Source organism: Pristiophorus japonicus, unplaced genomic scaffold (assembly GCF_044704955.1).
Source record: "Pristiophorus japonicus isolate sPriJap1 unplaced genomic scaffold, sPriJap1.hap1 HAP1_SCAFFOLD_1130, whole genome shotgun sequence".
Lineage (NCBI taxonomy): Eukaryota > Metazoa > Chordata > Chondrichthyes > Pristiophoridae > Pristiophorus > Pristiophorus japonicus.
Window position 1 is genome coordinate 1 of NW_027250789.1, and position 19,991 is coordinate 19,991.

At 49.2% G+C, this 19,991-nt stretch overlaps 1 protein-coding gene across 1 annotated transcript; it reads left to right on the plus strand.

Annotated features, from left to right (window-relative positions):
* The first annotated feature begins 841 nt into the window (after positions 1-841).
* Positions 842-19,639, plus strand: ndufv3 (NADH:ubiquinone oxidoreductase subunit V3). The gene is made up of 4 exons (XM_070870085.1): positions 842-886; positions 9,956-10,040; positions 14,536-15,744; positions 19,374-19,639. The coding sequence occupies exons 1-4, from the start codon at positions 842-844 to the stop codon at positions 19,544-19,546; spliced, it is 1,512 nt and encodes a 503-aa protein (XP_070726186.1). The 3' UTR covers positions 19,547-19,639.
* The last annotated feature ends 352 nt before the right edge of the window (positions 19,640-19,991 follow it).

A 19,991-nucleotide genomic window follows, 5' to 3' on the forward strand; every position in this document is an offset into this window, starting at 1 on the left:
AGAAGAGACGGGGGGGGGGAGAAGAGACGGGGGGGGGAGAAGAGACGGGGGGGGGGGGGGAAGAGACGGGGGGGGGGGGGGAAGAGACGGGGGGGGGGGGGAAGAGACGGGGGGGGGGGGGAAGAGACGGGGGGGGGGGGAAGAGACGGGGGGGGGGGGAAGAGACGGGGGGGGGGGGAAGAGACGGGGGGGGGGAAGAGACGGGGGGGGGGAAGAGACGGGGGGGGGGGAAGAGACGGGGGGAGAAGAGACGGGGGGGGGGAGAAAGAGACGGGGGGGGGGGGAAAGAGACGGGGGGGGGGGAAAGAGACGGGGGGGGGGGGAAAGAGACGGGGGGGGGGGGAAAGAGACGGGGGGGGGGGGAAAGAGACGGGGGGGGGGGGAAAGAGACGGGGGGGGGGGAAAGAGACGGGGGGGGGAGAAAGAGACGGGGGGGGGGGAGAGACGGGGGGGGGGGGGGGAGAGAGACGGGGGGGGGGGGGAGAGAGACGGGGGGGGGGGGGAGAGAGACGGGGGGGGGGGGGAGAGAGACGGGGGGGGGGGGGAGAGAGACGGGGGGGGGGGGGGGGGAGAGAGACGTGGGGGGGGGGAAGAGAGAGAGAGAGACCGGCGGTGTTGATAGACCGCTCCCCCCGGGGCCAGACGCTGTTCTCCGCTCACCCCCCGCCCTGCCCCGGGCTCAGGCTCAGGCCCACGATCCGGGAGCCGCTGCTCAGAAACACGAGCCCGCCGCTCCGGCCCAGCGCCATAACGCGTCACTTCCGGCCCCCCGGTGTCTGGTCCGGGTAAAGGGTCCGCCCTCCCGCTGCGCCTATTGGTTCCGCCCTAAGGCTCGGGGAAGATGGCGGCGGCGCTCGGGCGTCTCGGAGTCGGCGGTGTTCGGCGGGTAGGCGGGTCGAGTGCGGGCGGTGGGTGAGGGAAAGGCCGCTGGGGCAGGGTGTGGGGCGGCCTCGGGCCCGTTCCCTCCCGTGGCCGGGAGCTCCGGTTACCGGCCCGCGCCGGAGGAGACGGTTTGTTTTATTCTTTCCCGACCCAGCATTTACTGCCCATCCCTGATCGCCAGAGAAGGTGGCCCATCACCCTGACCCTGAGCCGAACTGGCTCTGACCCTGAGCCTCCCTGACCCTGAGCCACCGCAGTCCGTGAGGTGACGGTCCCACAGGACTGACTGTGTCACAGCGGTTTTACAACAGTCGCAGGCTGGGCCATTCAACCACATTGCTGTGGGTCTGGAGTCACGTATAGGCCCAGACTGGGTAAGGGCAGCAGATTTCCTTCCCTGAAGGACATTGGTGAACCCGATGGGTTTTTACAACAATAAAATAGTTTCATGACACCATTACTGATACTAGCTTTTTATTCCACATTTATTTAACAGAGTTTAAATTCCCCAGCTCCCGTGGTGGGATTTGAGCACACATCTCTGGATCATTAGTCCAAGCCTCGAGATTACTGGTCCAGTAACAGAACCACTATGCCACCGTATCAAATTCTCTCTATTTGCTCTATCAAAACCCCTCATTTTATTGAATATCTCTATATGGTCTTCCGTTAACCTTCTCAGCTCCAAGGAGAATAATCCCAGTTTCTCCAATCTCTGCATAACTCAACTCCCTCATCCCTGGTACCATCATGGTAAACCTCCTCTGTACCCTCTCCAGGGCCTTGACGTCCTTCCGAAGGTGGTCCCCACAACTGTACACACTACTCCAACTGAGGCCTAAACAGAGATTTCTAAAGGTTCAGGATAACTTCCTTTTTTTTTTATCTTCAATTCATTTACAAAACCAAGTATTCCATAACATTCTTAACCACCTTATCAACCGTGCCATTCAATGAGATCATGACTGATCTGCGACCTAACTACATATACCCGCCTTTGGCCCACGCTTGATAAAGTGTAACATCCCCATATGCACCTGGGAATTCCTGGCCCAAAACAGCCCAAAGTGGAGGAAGAGCATCTGGCAGGGAAATGGCAGAGACTTTGAACAAATATTTTGTATCGGCCTTCACTGTAGAAAACACTAAAAACATCCCAATAGTAGATAATCAAGGGCTACAGGGAGGGAGGAACTTAATACAATCACTATCACTAAAGAAGTAATAATGGGACTAAAGGCGGACAAGTCCCCTGGACCTGATGGCCTGCATCCCAGGGTCTTAAGTGGCTGAAGAGATAGTGGGTGCATTGGTTGTAATATACCAAAATTCCCTGGATTCTGGGGTGGTCCCAACGGATTGGAAAACCACAAATGTAACGCCCCTATTTAAAAAAAAAGGAGGCAGACAGAAAGCAGGAAACTATAGACCAGTAGCCTGACATTTGTTGGGAAAATGCTAGAGTCCATTATTAAGGAAGCAGTAGCGGGACATTTGGAAAAGCATAATTCAATCAAGCAGAGTCAGCATGGTTTTATGAAAGGGAAATCATGTTTGACAAATTTGCTGGAGTTCTTTGAGGACATAACGAGCAGAGTGGATAAGGGGGAATCAGTGGATGTGGTGTACTTGGATTTCCAGAAGGTATTCAATAAGGTGCCACATAAAAGGTTACTGCACAAGATAAAAGTTCACGGGTTTTGGGGGTAATATATTAGCATGGATTGAGGATTGGTAACTAACAGAAAACAGAGAGTCAGGATAAATGGGTCATTTTCTGGTTGGCAAACAGTGACTAGTGGGGTGCTGAAGGGATTGGTGCTGGAGCCTCAACTATTTACAATCTATATTAATGACTTGGCTGAAGGGACTGAGTGTAATGTAGCCAAGTTTGTTGATACAAAGATGGATGGGAAGGCAAGTTGTGAGAAGGACACAAAAAATCTGCAAAGGGATATAGACAGGCTAAGGGTGTGGCAGATGGAGTATAATGTGGGAAAATGTGAGGTTATCCACTTTGGCAGAAAAAATAGAAAAGCAAATTATAATTTAAATGGAGAAAAATTGCACAGTGCTTCAGTACAGAGGGATCTGGGGGTCCTTGTGCATGAAACTCTTTTTGGAGTTTATCTGCAAAACAAAAAACATTAAACCGTGCCACCCGCCCTGGATGACACAGCAGACATTTACAAGGCCCTTTTTTTTTCTCCTTTTTTTTGTTTTTTTTTGGGGCGCTAAAATCACATTTTTCCAAGTGGCCCCTATAAAAGGGGAGGGGGACACTAAAAGCACCGGCAATTAAAACAAATTAAACTTTAAAACGTAAAATCAAATTAAAATTTGGTTGCCGGGCGTGATGATGCACTCCAGTCCCCAAATGCATGAAACTCTTTTAGAGTCTACCTGCAAAAACATAAAACATTAAACCGTGCCACCCGACCTGGGTGACACACCAGACATTTACAAGGTCCTTTTTTTCCTTTTTTTTTTTCTTCTTTTTTTTTGGGCACTAAAATCACAATTTTTCCACAGTGCCCCCTCTAAAAGGGAAGGGGACACTAAAAACACCGGCAATTAAAACAAATTAAACTTTAAAACGTAAAATCAAATTAAAATTTGGTTGCCGGGCGTGATGATGCACTCCAGTCCCCAAATGCATGAAACTCTTTTTGGAGTTCATCTGCAAAACAAAAAACATTAAACGGTGCCACCCGACCTGGGTGACACACCAGACATTTACAAGGCCCTTTTTTTTTTTTCCCCTTTTTTTTGGGGTTTTTTTTTTGGGCACTAAAATCACAATTTTCCCCAGTGCCCCCTATAAAAGGGAAGGGGGACCCAAATGCATGAAATGTTTTCTGCTTCCTCCTCTCCCTCTGGGTGAAAGTTGAAGGTGAAGCCCCTTCCTTCCTTCTCTTCCTGGGCTGGTCTCGGGGCTCTCCAGGCAGGAGCTCAAGTTGATAGCTGCTCTCCTCTCTGCAGCTCAGCTCCAATTGTGCAGAACACGCCTCCACTGCTCTACCATTGGTTCCTTGTGCATGAAACTCTTTTTGGAGTTCACCTGCAAAACATAAAACATTAAACGGTGCCACCCGACCTGGGTGACACTCCAGACATTTACAAGGCCCTTTTTTTTTTCCCCCTTTTTATTTTGTGTTTTTCTTTTTTTTGTTTTTTTTTTTGGGCACTAAAATCACAATTTTCCCCAGTGCCCCCATAAAAGGGAAGGGGGACCCAACTGCATGAAACACAAAAAGTTAGTATGCATGTGCAGCAAGTAATCAGGAAGGCAAATGGAATGTTGGCCTTTATTGCAAGGGGGATAGAGTATAAAAGCAGAGAAGTCCTGCTACAATTGTACAGGATATTGGTGAGGCCACACCTGCAGTACTGCGTGCAGTTTTGATCTCTGTATTTAGCAGGGGGATGGGAACCTACGCCGGGAGACAGGGAAGTGGAATGGGGGCAGAAGCAAAAGATAGAAAGAAAAGTGGAGGGCAGAGAAACCCAAAGCAAAAATCAAAAAGGGCCACATTACAGCAAAATTCTAAAGGGGCAAAGTGAGTTAAAAAGACAAGCCTGAGGGCTCTATGCCTCAATGCGAGGAGTATTCGTAATAAGGTGGACGAATTAACTGCACGGGCATCAATTAATGAATATGATATAATTGGCATCACGGAGACATAACTCCAGGGTGACCAAGGCTGGGAACTCAATATCCAGGGATATTCAACAATCAGGAAGGACAGACAGAAAGGAAAAGGAGGTGGGGTAGCATTGCTGGTTAAAGAGGAAATTAATGCAATAGTAAGGAAGGACATTATCTTAGATGATGTGGAATCTGTATGATGGAGCTGCGGAATACCAAAGGGCAGAAAACGCTAGTGGGAGTTGTGTACAGACCACCAAACAGTAGTAGTGAGGTTGGGGACAGCATCAAACAAGAAATTAGGGATGCGTGCAATAAAGGTACGGCAGTTATCATAGGCTTTAATCTACATATAGATTGGGCTAACCAAACTGGTAGCAATACGGTGGAGGAGGATTTCCTGTAGTGTATTAGGGATGGTTTTCTAGACCAATATTTTGAGGAACCAACTCGTGGGCTGGCCATCCTAGACTGGGTGATGTGTAATGAGAAAGGACTAATTAGCAATATTGTTGTGCGAGGCCCCTTGGGGAAGAGTGACCATAATATGGTAGAATTCTTTATTAAAATGAAGAGTGACACAGTTAATTCAGAGACTAGGGTCCTGAATTTAAGGAAAGGTAACTTTGATGGTATGAGGCATGAATTGGCTAGAATAGACTGGCAAATGATACTTAAAAGGATGACGGTGGATAGGCAATGGCAAACATTTGAAGATCACATAGATGAACTTCAACAATTGTACATCCCTGTCTGGAGTAAAAATAAAACGGAGAAGGTGGTTCAATCGTGACTAACAAGGGAAATTAAGGATATTGTTAAATCCAAGGAAGAGGCATATAAATTGGCCAGAAAAAGCAGCAAACCTGAGGACTGGGAGAAATTCAGCAGAGGAGGACAAAGGGTTTAATTCGGCGGGGTAAAATAGAGTATGAGAGGAAGCTTCCGGGAACATAAAAACTGACTGCAAAAGCTTCTATAGATATGTGAAGAGAAAAAGATTAGTGAAGACAAACATAGGTCCCTTGCAGTCAGATTCAGGTGAATTTATAATGAACAAAGAAATGGCAGACCAGTTGAACAAATACTTTGGTTCTGTCTTCACGAAGGAAGACACAAATAACCTTCCGGAAATACTAGGGGACCTGACTGAGGGTCTAGTGAGAAGGAGGAACTGAAGAAAATCCTTATTTGTCAGGAAAATTGATGGGATTGAAGGTCGATAAATCCCCGGGGCCTGATAGTCTGCATCCCAGAGTACTTAAGGAAGTGGCCCTAGAAATAGTGGATACATTGGTGATCATTTTCCAACAGTCTATCGACTCTGGATCAATTCCTATGGACTGGAGGGTAGCTAATGTAACACCACTTTTTAAAAAAGGAGGGAGAGAGAAAACGAGTAATTATAGACCGGTGAGCCTGACATCAGTCGTGGGGAAAATGTTGGAATCAATTATTAAAGATGAAATAGCAGCGCATTTGGAAAGCAGTGACAGGAGCGGTCCAAGTCAGCATGGATTTATGAAAGGGAATTCATGCTTGACAAATCTTCTGGAATTTTTTGAGGATGTAACTAGTAGAATGGACAAGGGAGAACTAGTGGATGTGGTGTATTTGGACTTTCAAAAGGCTTTTGACAAGGTCCTTCACAAGAGATTGGTGTGCAAAATTAAAGCACATGGTATTGGGGGTAATGTATTGACATGGATAGAGAACTGGTTGGCAGATAGGAAGCAGAGAGTCAGGATAAACGGGTCCTTTTCAGAATGGCAGGCAGTGACTAGTGGGGTACCGCAAGGTTCTGTGCTGGGACCCCAGTTATTTACAATATACATCAATGATTTGAATGAAGGAATTGAGTGTAATATCTCCAAGTTTGCAGATGACACTAAACTGGGTGGCGGTGTGAGCTGTGAGGAGGACGCCAAGAGGCTGCAGGGTGTAAGGGGTGGTTTCCGGAGGGGTGGGGGGTGTCAGCTTTCCCTTCTGACTTTATATGAGCGGTTTCGAATTGCTCCCACACTCTTATGAAGGGACTGTGACAGACTTGGACAGACAATCGGTTTCAAGGTAAGAAGCAGATATGGCTTTATTGTGTTTAAAAAGAAGTAGAAGGCACACCTTTAATAACACACACAGAATAGTGATACCAATACACACTGAGGGGTACAACACATTGAATAAATTGTCAAAATACAGCCTGTAGGGAAAAGAATACAGCTTAAACTCTAAATGGGGTAAAGAGAAGAATGCAGATACATTTACACAAGTTATCCCAGCCTCCCCTTCCCAATTCCCCTAACTAACTAAGTTATAGCTCTGGGGGTTCAAGGGCTATGCTCACCAATCCCTTTTGATAGTTGCCGGTGAATCGTGGTTTCGGGGTTCACTGCACTTTGCCTTCTAGGCAAGCCGTACCCCAGACGGAGGAGAGGACTTCGGACTCGTAGTCTTTAGTTGGGGTGAGTCCGCTGATGCGGTAAGTCACGTTTTGGATGTATGGGGTATCCACTTTCTTTGGTTAGGAATAGTTTTAGTTAGTCCTTTTAGGTAATTTCTCACCTGTTGGTCGTTCAGAAGTAGATTGTAGAGTGGAAATAAATGGCGATTCTTTGGTTTTTGCTGAGTTGGTTTCAGTTGGTCGTTTCGCTGGTTGTGGTGGCCCGGGTTGTCAATTTGGTTGCTGACAACCTTCCGTTTCATGGGCCTCTTGCTCGGCGTGCTCGGTCGATCCTTGATGGTTTCTTGTAGTTTTCTCCACTACTCCATTTCTTCACTCCCCACCTCCTGCAGCTTTTTTTTCCCTTGTAAAACTGGGAATATATATACCCCAAAAAGGCTTCCTTATCTCCCACCAAATCTGGCACAGCTCTTTGTTTCAAGGGAGCTGCTTATTAGTTTTGAGTTCTCTTCTTTGTCAGAATTTGTCGGGCTCAATCAGCAGTAATTTGATTATGATGTGGTAATGTGGAAAATCACCGGTTGGCATTGTTGAAGCAGTGTTTAAACTCTTGGGCCGTTTGGCTGGGCCCGTGATTTCTATAGGTCTATTTGCACATGCATGCCAATAATGGTCTCCGGTGATTAGCCTGATAGCTCTTGATGCGTTTATGTCCTAGGGATCGAATTTTTATGCCTCACAATTCTTGTTAGTTATCAATTGGCTCATTCTCCCAGACAAATTGAATTAGCTCCAATATTGAATTCCTGAGTGAAGTCCCACCCTCTGTTCTGGCAGTCTGTTCCAACATGTTCCTTTAGAGATCTTAAACTTGTGAAGCTCTTAGGTATCTTCCTCAGAGTTTTTCCTAGGATACCAAAATGTTCATCGAGTTCCAAATTATCTCGTCTGTCCTTTAAATTCATTTGTGTCCCGAAGTTTTTCCTTCCATTTTAAAAGTCCAAAAAGGGATTCTTCTCCTCTGCAGGAGAAAGGTACAAGGAATCTTTGCGAAATATTGGTAAACTCTACAAGGGTGACTTGGACTGGTTAAGTGAGTGGACAAACGCATGGCAGATGCAGTATAATGTGGATAAATGTGAGGTTATCCATTTTGTGGGCAAAAACAGGAAGGCAGAATATTATCTGAATGGCGACAGATTAGGAAAAGGGGAGGTGCAACGAGACCTGGGTGTCATGGTTCATCAGTCATTGAAACTTGGCATGCAGGTACAGCAGGCGGTGAAGAAGGCAAATGATATGTTGGCCTTCATAGCTAAGGGATTTGAGTATAGGAGCAGGGAGGTCTTACTGCAGTTGTACAGGGCCTTGGTGAGGCCTCACCTGGAATATTGTGTTCAATTTTGGTCTCCTAATCTGAGGAAGGACGTTCTTGCTATTGAGGGAGTGCAGCAAAGGTTCACCAGACTGATTCCCGGGATGGCAGGACTGACATATAAGGAGAGACTGGATCAACTGGGCCTGTATTCACTGCAGTTTAGAAGGATGAGAGGGAATCTCATAGCAACATATAAAATTCTGACGGGACTGGACAGGTAAGATGCAGAAGGAATGTTCCCGATGTTTGGGAAGTCCAGAACCAGGAGACACAGTCTAAGGATAAGGGTAGTCCATTTAGGACTGAGATGAGGAGAATCTTCTTCACTCAGAGAGTTGTTAACCTGTGGAATTCCCTACCGCAGAGAGTTGTTGATGCCAGTTCATTGGATATATTCAAGAGGGAGTTAGATATGGCCCTTACGGCTAAAGGGATCAAGGGGTATGAAGAGAAAGCAGGAAAGGGGTACTGAGGGAATGATCAGCCATTATCTTATTGAATGGTGGTGCAGGCTCGAAGGGCCGAATGGCCTACTCCTGCACCTATTTTCTATGTTAAGGAAGGATATATTTGCATTGGAGGCTATTCAGCGAAGGTTCACTAGGTTGATTCCGGAGATGAGGGGGTTGACTTATGAAGAAAGGTTGAGTAGGTTGAGCCTATACTCATTGGAGTTCAGAAGAATGAGAGGTGATCTTATCGAAACATATAAGATAATGAGGAGGCTCGACAAGGTGGATGCAGAGAGGATATTTCCACTCATAGGGGAAACTAAAATAGGGGACATAGTCTCAGAATAAGGGACCGCCCATTTAAAACTGAGATGAGGAGGAATTTGTTCTGAGGGTTGTAAATCTGTGGAATCTGGGACATTGAATATATAAGGCGGAGATAGACAGATTTTTGAGCGGTAAGGGTTATGGGGAGCAGGCAGGGAAGTGGAGCTGAGTCCATGATCTGATCAGCCATGATCTTATTAAATGGCGGACAGGCTCGAGGGGCCAAATGGCTGACTCCTGCTCCTATTTCTTGTGTTAATACTTTGGTTAACAGAAAGCTATCAATGCCAGATTTAAGATTAACATCTGACCGAGCATCGATTGCCACTTGTGGAAGAGAGTTCCAAACTTCTACCATCCTTTGTGTGTAGAAGTGTTTCCCAACTTCACTCCTGAAAGGTCTGGCTCTAATATTTAGACTCTGCCCCCTGGTCCTCGACTCCCCAACCAGCGGGAATAGTCTCTGTCTATTTACCCTATCTGTTCCCCTTAATATCCTGAAAACATCAGCTCATCCATTAACCTTCGACATTTTAGTGAATACAACCTTAATCTCTTCTTGTAATTTAACCTTTGAAGTGCGATTATCATTCTGGGAAGTATGCACCTTTAACGCATCAGCCTTATTTGTAACACTCCTTGCATTAACAGTCATACATTCCAACATTTAATCCTGCATTTAGTTCCTGCCCACACTATCCATGGTTCTGTTGCTGCCTGCCCCTCCTGCTCTTCTCTCAACTTTGTCTCTGCTGCTGGGTCCTGGTGCCCTCCTCCTGCCCAATCACCCCCCCCCCCCCCCCCACACACCCCACCCCCCCACAATATTTTAATTGAAGTAATATGTTATTATTTTGGACCTTCAGGTGCTGATCCCGGAGTGGTTGGGGCTGCGAGCAGCGACTCTCACCAGCAAGGCCACAGGGCCACAGAAGAAGAAGAAAGTTAAGGGTAAGGGATGTGGATATTGTCCAAGGCTGGAGTCTGCGAGCTACCACTTTCCCCCCGGGACCTTCCCACTGCCCCGCCCCCCCCCACCCAGGACCCTACCACTGCCCCCTCCGGGGCCCTCCCTTGGACCCTCCCATCTCCCGGCTCAGCATGAAAACGAACGGAAGCACGAGTAAACACCCCGGTACAGAAGCCCGACAACACTGCAGACCCCGAGGGTTGAAAACCTGTACTGTGCGCCAGTGTGAGAGGGTGCGTGTGAGAGGGTGCGTGAGCGTGAGAGGGTGTGCGTGAGCGTGAGCGTGCGTGTGTGCGTATGAATGCATGTGGGGTGGGGGTCCGTGGAGGGGAGGCGGGGTAATGTGGGGTCGAGGGGCTGGTTGGTTCTTATGCTGCAACCTATCTCTGATTAAACAGACCTGCTCGATCTCACTGGGACAATGGACAAGTGCTGACTGTCCTAGAGAAGACAGCACAGATAGTAGGGAGTGGGTGCAGGGGAGGGGGTCCATTCCCCATCCTTAACTACCCGTCCAACCCCCTTATACGTTATTGATGGAATCAGCTTCCAGCTCCCTTTCAGGTGGAGCGATCCCGATCCGGCCAACACTGTGAAAACATTGCTCCTCACCTCCCCTCCACCATCTCCCTCGATATCTTTTGCCTATCATTTTAAATCTATGATCTCCAGTTATTGATCCTCTCACCAGAGGGAATAGTGTTTCTCTGTCTACTCCATCAAAACCTCGAATCATCTTGAAATCCTCTATTAGGTCGCCTCTTCACCTTCTCTGTTCCAAGAAGAACAGTCCTAACTTTTCCAACCTCTCCTATAACTGAGGTCCCTCATCCTTGGTAACATCCTGGTAAACCTCCTCTGTACCCTTTCTTAAGGCCTTTACATCTTTCCTGATGTGATGCCCACAAGAACATAAGAAATAGGAGCAGGAGTCGGCCATTTGGCCCCTCGAGCCTGCTCCGCCATTTAATAAGATCATGGCTGATCTGATCATGGACTCAGCTCCACTTCCCTGCCCCCTCCCCATAACCCTTTACTCCCTTATCACTCAAAAATCTGTCTATCTGCACCTTAAATATATTCAATGACCCAGCCTCCACAGCTCTCTGGGGCAGAGAATTCCACAGATTTACAACCCTCAGAGAGAAGAAATTCCTCCTCATCTCAGTTTTAAATGGACAGCCCCTTATTCTGAGACTATGTCCCTAGTTTTAGTTTCCCCCATGAGTAGAAATATCCTCTGTGCATCCAACTTGTCAAGCCCCCTAATTATCTTATATGTGTCGATCACCTCTCATTCTTCTGAACTCCAATGAGTATAGGCCTATCTTCATAAGTCAATCCCTTCATCTCCGGAATCAACCTAGTGAACCTTCTCTGAACAGCCTCCAACTGTATCACATTCCTTTAAATACAGAGACCAAAACTGTACGCAGTACTCTAGGTGTGGCCTCACCAATACTCTGTACAGTTGTAGCAGGACTTCTCTGCTTTTATACTCGATCCCCCTTGCAATAAAGGCCAACATTCCATTTGCCTTCCTGATCACTTGCTGTATCTGCATACTAACTTTTTGTGTTTCATGCACAAGGAACCCCAGGTCCCTCTGTACTGCAGCACTTTGCAATTTTTCTCCATTTAAATTAGAATTTGCTTTTCTATTTTTTTCTGCCAAAGTGGATAACCTCACATTTTCCCACATTATACTCCATCTGCCAAATTTTTGCCCACTCACTTAGCCTGTCTATATCCCTTTGCAAATTTTTTTGTGTCCTCCTCACAATTTTCTTTCTCACCCATCTTTGTATCAGCAGCAAACTTGCCTACATTACACTCCGTCCCTTCATTCAAATCATTAATATAGATTGTAAATAGTTGAGGCCCCAGCACCGATCCCTGCAGCACCCCACTAGTTACTGTTTGCTACACGGAAAATGACTCATTTATCCCAACTCTTTGTTTTCTGTTAGTTAGCCAATCCTCTATCCATGCTAATATATTACCCGCAACCCCGTGAACTTTTATCTTGTGCAGTAACCTTTTATGTGGCACCTTATCAAATGCCTTCTGGAAATCCAAATACACCACACCCACTGGTTCCCCCTTATCCACCCTGCTCGTTACATCCTCAAAGAACTCCAGCAAATTTGTTAAACATGATTTACCTTTCGTAAAACCATGCTGACTCTGCTTGATTGTATTATGATTTTCCAAATGTCCCGCTACTGCTCCCTTAATAATAGACTCCAGCATTTTCCCAACAACAGATGTTAGGCTAACTGGTCTATAGTTTCCTGCTTTCTGTCTGCCGCCTTTTATAAATAGGGGCGTTACATTTGCGGTGCACAATACTCCAGTTGAGGCCTAACCAGTGATTTATACAGAAGAGCATGATCGCTGTACCTTTATATTCTATGCCACTATTTATAAACCCAAGTAACCCATATGCATTTTTACCTACCTTTCACCTTGCTCCGAAACCTCTAAGGATGCGTGTATATGGACGCCAAACTCTACACTTTGTAAAATTGTGCCATTTACAGAATACTGTCTTTCCATATTAGTCCTCCCAAAGTGCATCACTTCACACTTCTCTGCATTGTGCTCCGTCGGCCTATCACCTGCCCATTTCACCATCCTGTCTGTCGTGCTGAAGTCTCGAACTATCCTCGTCGTCTACTACTTTGCCATTTTTCATATCATCTGCAAATTTTATAATGCTGCTCCCCACAGCTGAGTCTAGGTTGTTTGTAAAAATTAAAAAGAGTAATGGACCCAAAAGTGACCCTTGGGGAACACCACTGCAGACCCCCTCCCAGTCTGAAGCAATCCATCCACCACCACCCTCTGCTTCCTGTCACTGAGCCAGTTCCCTATCCGTGCCCATGGGCTTCCGTCTTCATGATAAGCCTCCGGTGTGGCACTTTGTCGAATGTCTTCCAACAGTCCATGTGTACCACATCCACAGCACTTCCTTGATCAACCTTCTCTGTTTGCTCATCAAAACCTTCAGTCAAGTTAGTCAGACATGATTTGCCTTTAACAAATCTATGCTTCTCCCCTTGATGAACCCATCCATTTCCAAATGAAAGCTTGCTTTTTCCTTGATCATGGTTTCCAATAACTTCCCACCACTGATGTTAGGTTGACTGGCCTGTAGTTTCCTGGTTTATTCCTCTCTCCTTTCTTGAATATTGTTATAAGGTTAGCCACACTAGTCCTGCGGCACTGCTCCTGTATCCACTGAGGATTAAAAGATTGTGACCAATGCCTCCCCTCGCTCTCTCTCTCTCTCCCCTTGCGGTCCCTCTCTCCCCTTGCACTGTCTCCCCGAGCAGCAACTCTCTCTCTCCCCGCCCAGTCTCTCTGTCTCCCCTGGCAGTATCTCTCTCCCCTAGCGCTCTCTCCCCTTGCAGTCCCTCTCTCCCCTCACACTGCCTCCCCTGGCAGTATATCTCTCTCTCCCCTAGCAGTATATCTCTCTCTCTCTTTCTCCTGGCAGTATATATCTCTCTCTCTCTCCTGGCAGTATATCTCTCTCTCTCTCTCCTGGCAGTATATCTCTCTCTCTCTCCCCTGGCAGTATATCTCTCTCTCTCCCCTGGCAGTATATCTCTCCCTCTCTCTCTCCCCTGGCAGTGTATCTCTCTCTCTCCCCTGGCAGTATCTCTCTCTCTCTCTCTCCCCTGGCAGTATCTCTCTCTCTCTCTCTCTCCCCTGGCAGTATCTCTCTCTATCTCTCTCCCCTGGCAGTATCTCTATCTCTCTCTCCCCTGGCAGTATATATCTCTCTCTCTCTCTCCCCTGGCAGTATATCTCTCTCTCTCTCTCCTGGCAGTATATATCTCTCTCTCTCTCTCTCTCTCTCTCTCCCCTGGCAGTATATATCTCTCTCTCTCTCTCTCCCCTGGCAGTATATATCTCTCTCTCTCTCTCTCTCCCCTGGCAGTATATATCTCTCTCTCTCTCTCCCCTGGCAGTATATATATATCTCTCTCTCTCCCCTAGCAGTATCTCTCTCTCTCTCTCTCTCTCTCTCTCTCTCTCTCTCTCTCTCTCTCTCTCTCTCCCCATCGGGCTGTCTCCCCTGGCAGTATCTCTCTCACTTCCCAGTCCCTCCCTCTCCTCTCGCGCTGTCTCCCCTGGCAGTATCTCTCTCTGTCTCCCCTCGCAGTGTTGTCTGTTGTGAGTTTTGATGGTACACTCTGCCCAGTATGTCCTCAGCCCCAGTCCAGGCTACTGCTGTTTATGATCACTTTCTGTTCTGTGTGGTTGGTTCAGGGGCCGTGAATCGGTCTGTGTTGTGTTATTAAGTGGCAGTGCAGATCCTGCTTCTGCTCCGTGACCCCACAAAGAAACTCTCCATTCCTGCGTTGTCCTTTTACGCTGACCATTGTCCTTACGCTGCGCGCACGCTTTAGTATAGTTTCTTCCTGCAGAGAGAGTGACATTGTTCCCATTTGTGCCGTTTCTTAGATAACAGAGTTGTGGTGGCTCCAGTGGATACAGCTGGACTGCTTAGCAGCAAAACGGTGGGGCAGTGCGCTGGCCCCTCGCCTCCCGCTGTCTCTCATACAGGGGCCGAGGTCGGGGAGTTCTCGAGTAGCGAGTTCCACATTCAGGCTGCCGAGATAACCAGCACAGAACGAGCACGCCTCCTGTCCAACAAAACGCTGCTGCTCTTTCCCACAAGAGATCCTGGTCGAACACCATTAGCGCTAGCAGGGAACCGGCAAGGAGAGGTACTCGGCTTCACACCGGCAATTCCAGACGGTGGTGAGTCATCGGCAGTCAGTCACTCGAGTGCCAGCGGAGTGCCTGTGGGGGAGAAATCAGCTGGTGGAGAAGAGTCCGACTCAGACTCCAGCTCGGACTCCAGCTCAGACTCGGATGCAGAAACTGTGCCCGAAGACGTTGCAAAGGCACCAGTTGAATTTCCACGGCGTGAGTGTGAACCCGACACCCCAGACGGGGTCGCTGATCGAGGAGGTCAGATCAGCGAGGCTCGGGTCAAGCCCCGACCTGTCGAAGCCCCGGTCGCCAGGGACTGGGCGGGACAATCTCCCCCACAGCGGAGCAAACCAGCGGGAGAGAGAGAGGCACAGGCTGCCCGCCGGGAGAAAGCACAGAGGTTCCGCACATCTCCGAGCAGTGAACTCCGCGCTGGGGCCAAAGCATCTCCGAGCAGTGAACTCCGTGCTGGGGCCAACGCATCTCCGAGCACTGAACTCCGTGCTGGGGCCAACGCATCCCCAAGCACTGAACTCCGTGCTGGGGCCAAAGCATCTCTGAGCACTGAACTCCGCGCTGGGGCCAGCGCATCTCCGAGCAGTGACCTCCACGCTGGGGCCAACGCATCTCCGAGCAATGACCTCCGCGCTGGGGCCAACGCATCACTAAGCACTGAACTCCACGCTGGGGCCAAAGCATCATCGAGCAGTGACCTCCGCGCTGGGGTCAACGCATCATCGAGCACTGAACTCCGTGCTGGGGCCAATGCCACAGTAATTACACGAGGAGACAGCTCTCTACCAGAAGCCAAATCCGTAACCCAAGAAACCACAGCAAGCAGCCCTGTGAAAGCCTGGGCGCTCCCGGCACAGGATGGGACAGCGGGACCAGGGCACGAGCCAGCCGAGGAGATACCAGAACCGGCTTTAGATGTGGCTCCGGACACACTACAGGGTACTTGCTGCTTCAATCTCCACCTCGAGCCTCGGCTCTCTCTATATCAGTCAGGCAAGAGTGAGAGCAGCATCCAGAACTGAGCCCACTCGGTCTGAAGAGATTTAGAGAGGCGAGGGTGGGGTGGGCTAGGCTAGGGAGGGCTGGCTGAGCAAGGGTGGGGAGGGGAGGGTGGGCTCGACAATGGAGGGGAGGGTGGGTGGGTGAGGGGACGGTGGGGTGGGGAGGGGAGGGCTGATTGGGCGAGGGTGGGCGGGCGAGGGAGGGCAGGGAGGGCAATGTCAGGTTATCTAATGGACTGCGGGCAGAGCTAGAGAACGAGTATAGAATTAATCAGCCACTGACAAGATTGGGTTTAGATGGAATTTTTGTGGGACAGAAACACAGTGAAAGGTGACAGCGGGCTGAGGGGTTACCAGGGTTGGAGTTGAAAGATGCTGTGTGGATTGGGATGGTTGATGTCCGGAGCCACCCAGGAAGTGTCGTGTTGGGTGAGGTTCTGGTTTGATAGCAGGAATGCACTTGGGGTTTGAAGTGCGTTGGATGGGGATAACAATAGGAACACAATAACAGTGCGTGGGGGGCGAGCAGTGTCAGGAACAATAGTACTCCCGGTCGGGTGAGTGTCGGTTACCTGGTTCCGCTGGGCGGTGTTGGAGCTACTCTGGTTTTGGTTGTGGGGCAGGGAGGGTGTGGCTGCAAAAACCAGCATCCTGCTCCAGCTCACTGTCCAGTGACAACGTGGATGTGTGAACAGTGAGGACAGGATTGGATTTTGTGTGGTGTCTGTCACAGTTGAACAGCTGGTACTCACTGGCAGGTGGATCTGAGGCAGAAAAGGGATGAGGTACTGGTGAGTTACAGACAGGAGTGGAATTATACCCAGTATGCGGGCCTTCAGGAGAGGAGGGCAGAAAACCCAGGGGAGAAGTGGGGAGGAGGCAGGGTGGGGCGAGGGGAGGGGGAGGAGGCAGGGTGGGGAGGGGGAAGGGTTGGGGGGGGCAGGGGGGAGAAGTGTGGGGGAGGGGAGGGTGGTCGGGGCGGTGGGGGGGGGAGGGCGGTATTCCTTGTATGTTATTCCCCTCCTCCATGGACTTCTCTGCCATTGGTGTTTTGCTGCTCCACTATTGTAGCCTGTTTCAACTCATACACTCCAGTGACTATCAACGACAGTCTGCAACTATTGATGTTGATTCCATGCTCTCTGCCTGTTCAGCTCTAACCTTTCATCTGTTAAACTGCAAAGCAAGTGCCTCCGCTGTGGCCAGTGCCTCCATGCAGCTGTCTGCCTCCCTCCTGCAGCTATTGAGCAGTGAATGGCTTCATCCGCACTGGGTGCGTGACAGAGACCAAGGAACGTGTATACCAGTGACATGGGCACTCTCTGCATCAGCGCTGCTATCTCTTACTTTTCCGCTAGTCCAGATGCTACAAGAGAGTCAAATTTCAATATTTAGACATCAAACTAAGCCCTTGGAAGGCAGCACTGCCACTTGCAGTATGATTTGTAACTTATGCCTGGGGCTGAGATATGTCTGGTCAATGGGGAGAGATCTGAGGCATTAGTCGCTCACTCACTGTGTTTAGTGTGAGGTGGTTAGAAACAGAATGAGATGGATTCTGGTCATATTGTCCAATTGGTTGGCTGCCAATCCCAAATGCTATGGTGAAGTTGTACAGGATCAGGCAGCAGCCAGCATCACGACCTTCGAGAGCTGCCCATCACCCAGAGTCTGTGTACAGACTGGCCCCAGTGTAGGAGGAGCAGTTTGTTAAAATGTCTCTCTTCAGCCTTAGAGGTCGAGGGGGTTTAGGGGGGGGGGGGGTCGAGGGGGTTTAGGGAGGTGGAGGGGGTCGAGAGGGTTTAGGGAGGTCGAGAGGGTTTAGGGAGGTTGAGGGGGGTTTAGGGAGGTCGAGGGGGTTTTTTAGGGAGGTCGAGGGAGGTTTAAGGAGGTTGAGGGGATTTAGGGGGGTTTAAGGAGGTCGAGGGGATTTAGGGAGGTCGAGGGGGTTTAGGGAGATCGGAAAATTAATTCATGGGATAGAGACAGTAAACCTGGAACAATCGCAGGGTACCTGAACAGGGAGGGTACGGGGTTTGGTATGAAGGGCAAGTTTGGAACAGATGTTAGAATGTATTTCTTTACACAGAGAGGGTGAACAGCTGGAATTGGGGTGAGCAGCAGGGCAGTGATGCCAGGGCACTGGGCTGGTTTAAGAAACAGCTGGATGCTGTGATGGGGAGAAAGCAGAGATCCAGTGGGCAAAAGGTTTCTAATAATGGCTCTCCAGAAGCTGCTGAGTAATGAACTACTAGCACCCCTGTAACCCTGCCACCGTCGCTTTGCTCTAGCTTGTGCTCTGCCACCAAGTCCAGATGGAAGCTAGGGCGGAGAGTTTTTATAAACTTTGCAAAAATTAGCACAATCTTGAATTAGTAAGCTGTGTAGGAGTTGAGCAAAATCTGCACGATTGTATCTGAATGGAGTGGCTCAGTCTGCACGATTGTACCTGAATGGAGAGTCTGTTGGTGCGTTAATAGATGAGCCCAGTACAAACTCAGATCAGTGATGATCAAATCCATGATAACTGTATAGTTTAAGATCAGTGATAGATTCCGAGAGATTGCAGATATACTGAGCAGTGAACCCATTATGCATGTGCTGCAGCGCAGTCATTTCTTCCCAGCTCCTGGTACTATTACCCACCCGCTGATGTGTACTATGAAGCTGATTATAATGTATTTAAAAACCTTGAACCATCTCACCATCTGACAGCCAATTGCTGAACTCGCATGTGATGGTTATGTACCTGATATTCATTTTGGTTGGTTTGAGGGACTATGATGATTGGTTATTCTGCTGACCTTGTTTCTCTTCCCTGCTCAGCCTTGCCCTCCACAAAACACTGACTCTCACTTGGATACATTGCAACACAGGTATTGCTAGATGTAAAGAGACCAAGCTCCATCTAGTTCTCTTCCCATCCCGGGAGTCAATGATACAATGACAATGGAGTCGTTGACCAATCCCAGCCATCAATCTCTCAATGAGTCTACAACAGACCCAGACATAAGGCGAGGAAAGCCCCCAGTGGGGGAGAGCTTTGGAAACCACAGGTGCTAGCTGACTATTCAGCCGTGGAAAGCATTGTAGCTGAACCTCTGACCTCACCAATATGCATGCGCACACCCACATTTCAAACAAGGGTCACTAGAGAGTGATCAGAATCAGCAGCCCCGACAGCACCTCGACTGTCCTTGTGTGCCTGGGCCGGGACAGTGCGGGAGCTGGGACACTGGGACAGTGCGGGAGCTGGGACACTGGGACAGTGCGGGAGCTGGGACACTGGGATAGTGCGGGAGCTGGGACAGTGCGGGAGCTGGGACACTGGGACGGTGCGGGAGCTGGGACACTGGGACAGTGCGGGAGCTGGGACACTGGGACAGTGCGGGAGCTGGGACACTGGGACAGTGCGGGAGCTGGGACACTGTGATAGTGCGGGAGCTGGGACAGTGCGGGAGCTGGGACACTGGGACAGTGGGGGAGCTGGGACACTGGGACAGTGCGGGGGCTGGGATACTCAGACTGTGAAGAATATTTTCTCAATGAATTGTCTGTTTTGTGCAGAGTCAGTCGAGCAGCTGGTGGAGGAGCCAGGAGAGGACGTGTTGGACTCTTCCACCTACAAGAACACCCAGCACCACAAGTACAACCCCTTGACCTTCGTGGATATGGACGTGGAGATGGCAAAGTACAGGTTACCTCAGCCCTCCTCAGGAAGACTGACCCCTCGCCACTGAGCTCCTCGCACCTCGTGATCTGCTGGTGCCTCCGGTGTGTAACAATATATAGAACAGAGAAAGTGCAAAACTTTAATAAAACTATTCACTGTTGACCTGTCTATTTACCGTCTCCATCCTTCGTCCGAGGACCCCGGAGTTCAGCCCCCCACCCCTCCCCACAGGTTAGGGCCAGTATGTATGTGTGTGTGTCGTTGCTTCTTTTGATTCAGGATATTGAGCACTGATCAGTTACATTTGGGAATCACGAGTGAAATGGGAACTAACCGAAAGCTCAGCTCACGGTCCATGTGAGGAATCCACCTCCGGGACTCTGGTTGATACCTGTATCTGGAATATGTGGAAACCTTAAATGACAGGTCTGGCGATGGAGATGAGACGGGCTGACTTGGGACAGGAGTGTACTGTTCACAGAGCCCTGCCAACAGCTGCCAAGTGTTTGGTT

Bases quoted from the DNA above. Each gene is read 5' to 3' on its own strand.
- ndufv3 (XM_070870085.1), top strand. From the start codon at position 842: ATGGCGGCGGCGCTCGGGCGTCTCGGAGTCGGCGGTGTTCGGCGG. The intron at 10,041-14,535 runs GTAAGGGATGTG...GCCGTTTCTTAG, and splicing joins GAAGAAGAAGAAAGTTAAGG to ATAACAGAGTTGTGGTGGCT. The intron at 15,745-19,373 runs GTACTTGCTGCT...TGTTTTGTGCAG, and splicing joins GGCTCCGGACACACTACAGG to AGTCAGTCGAGCAGCTGGTG.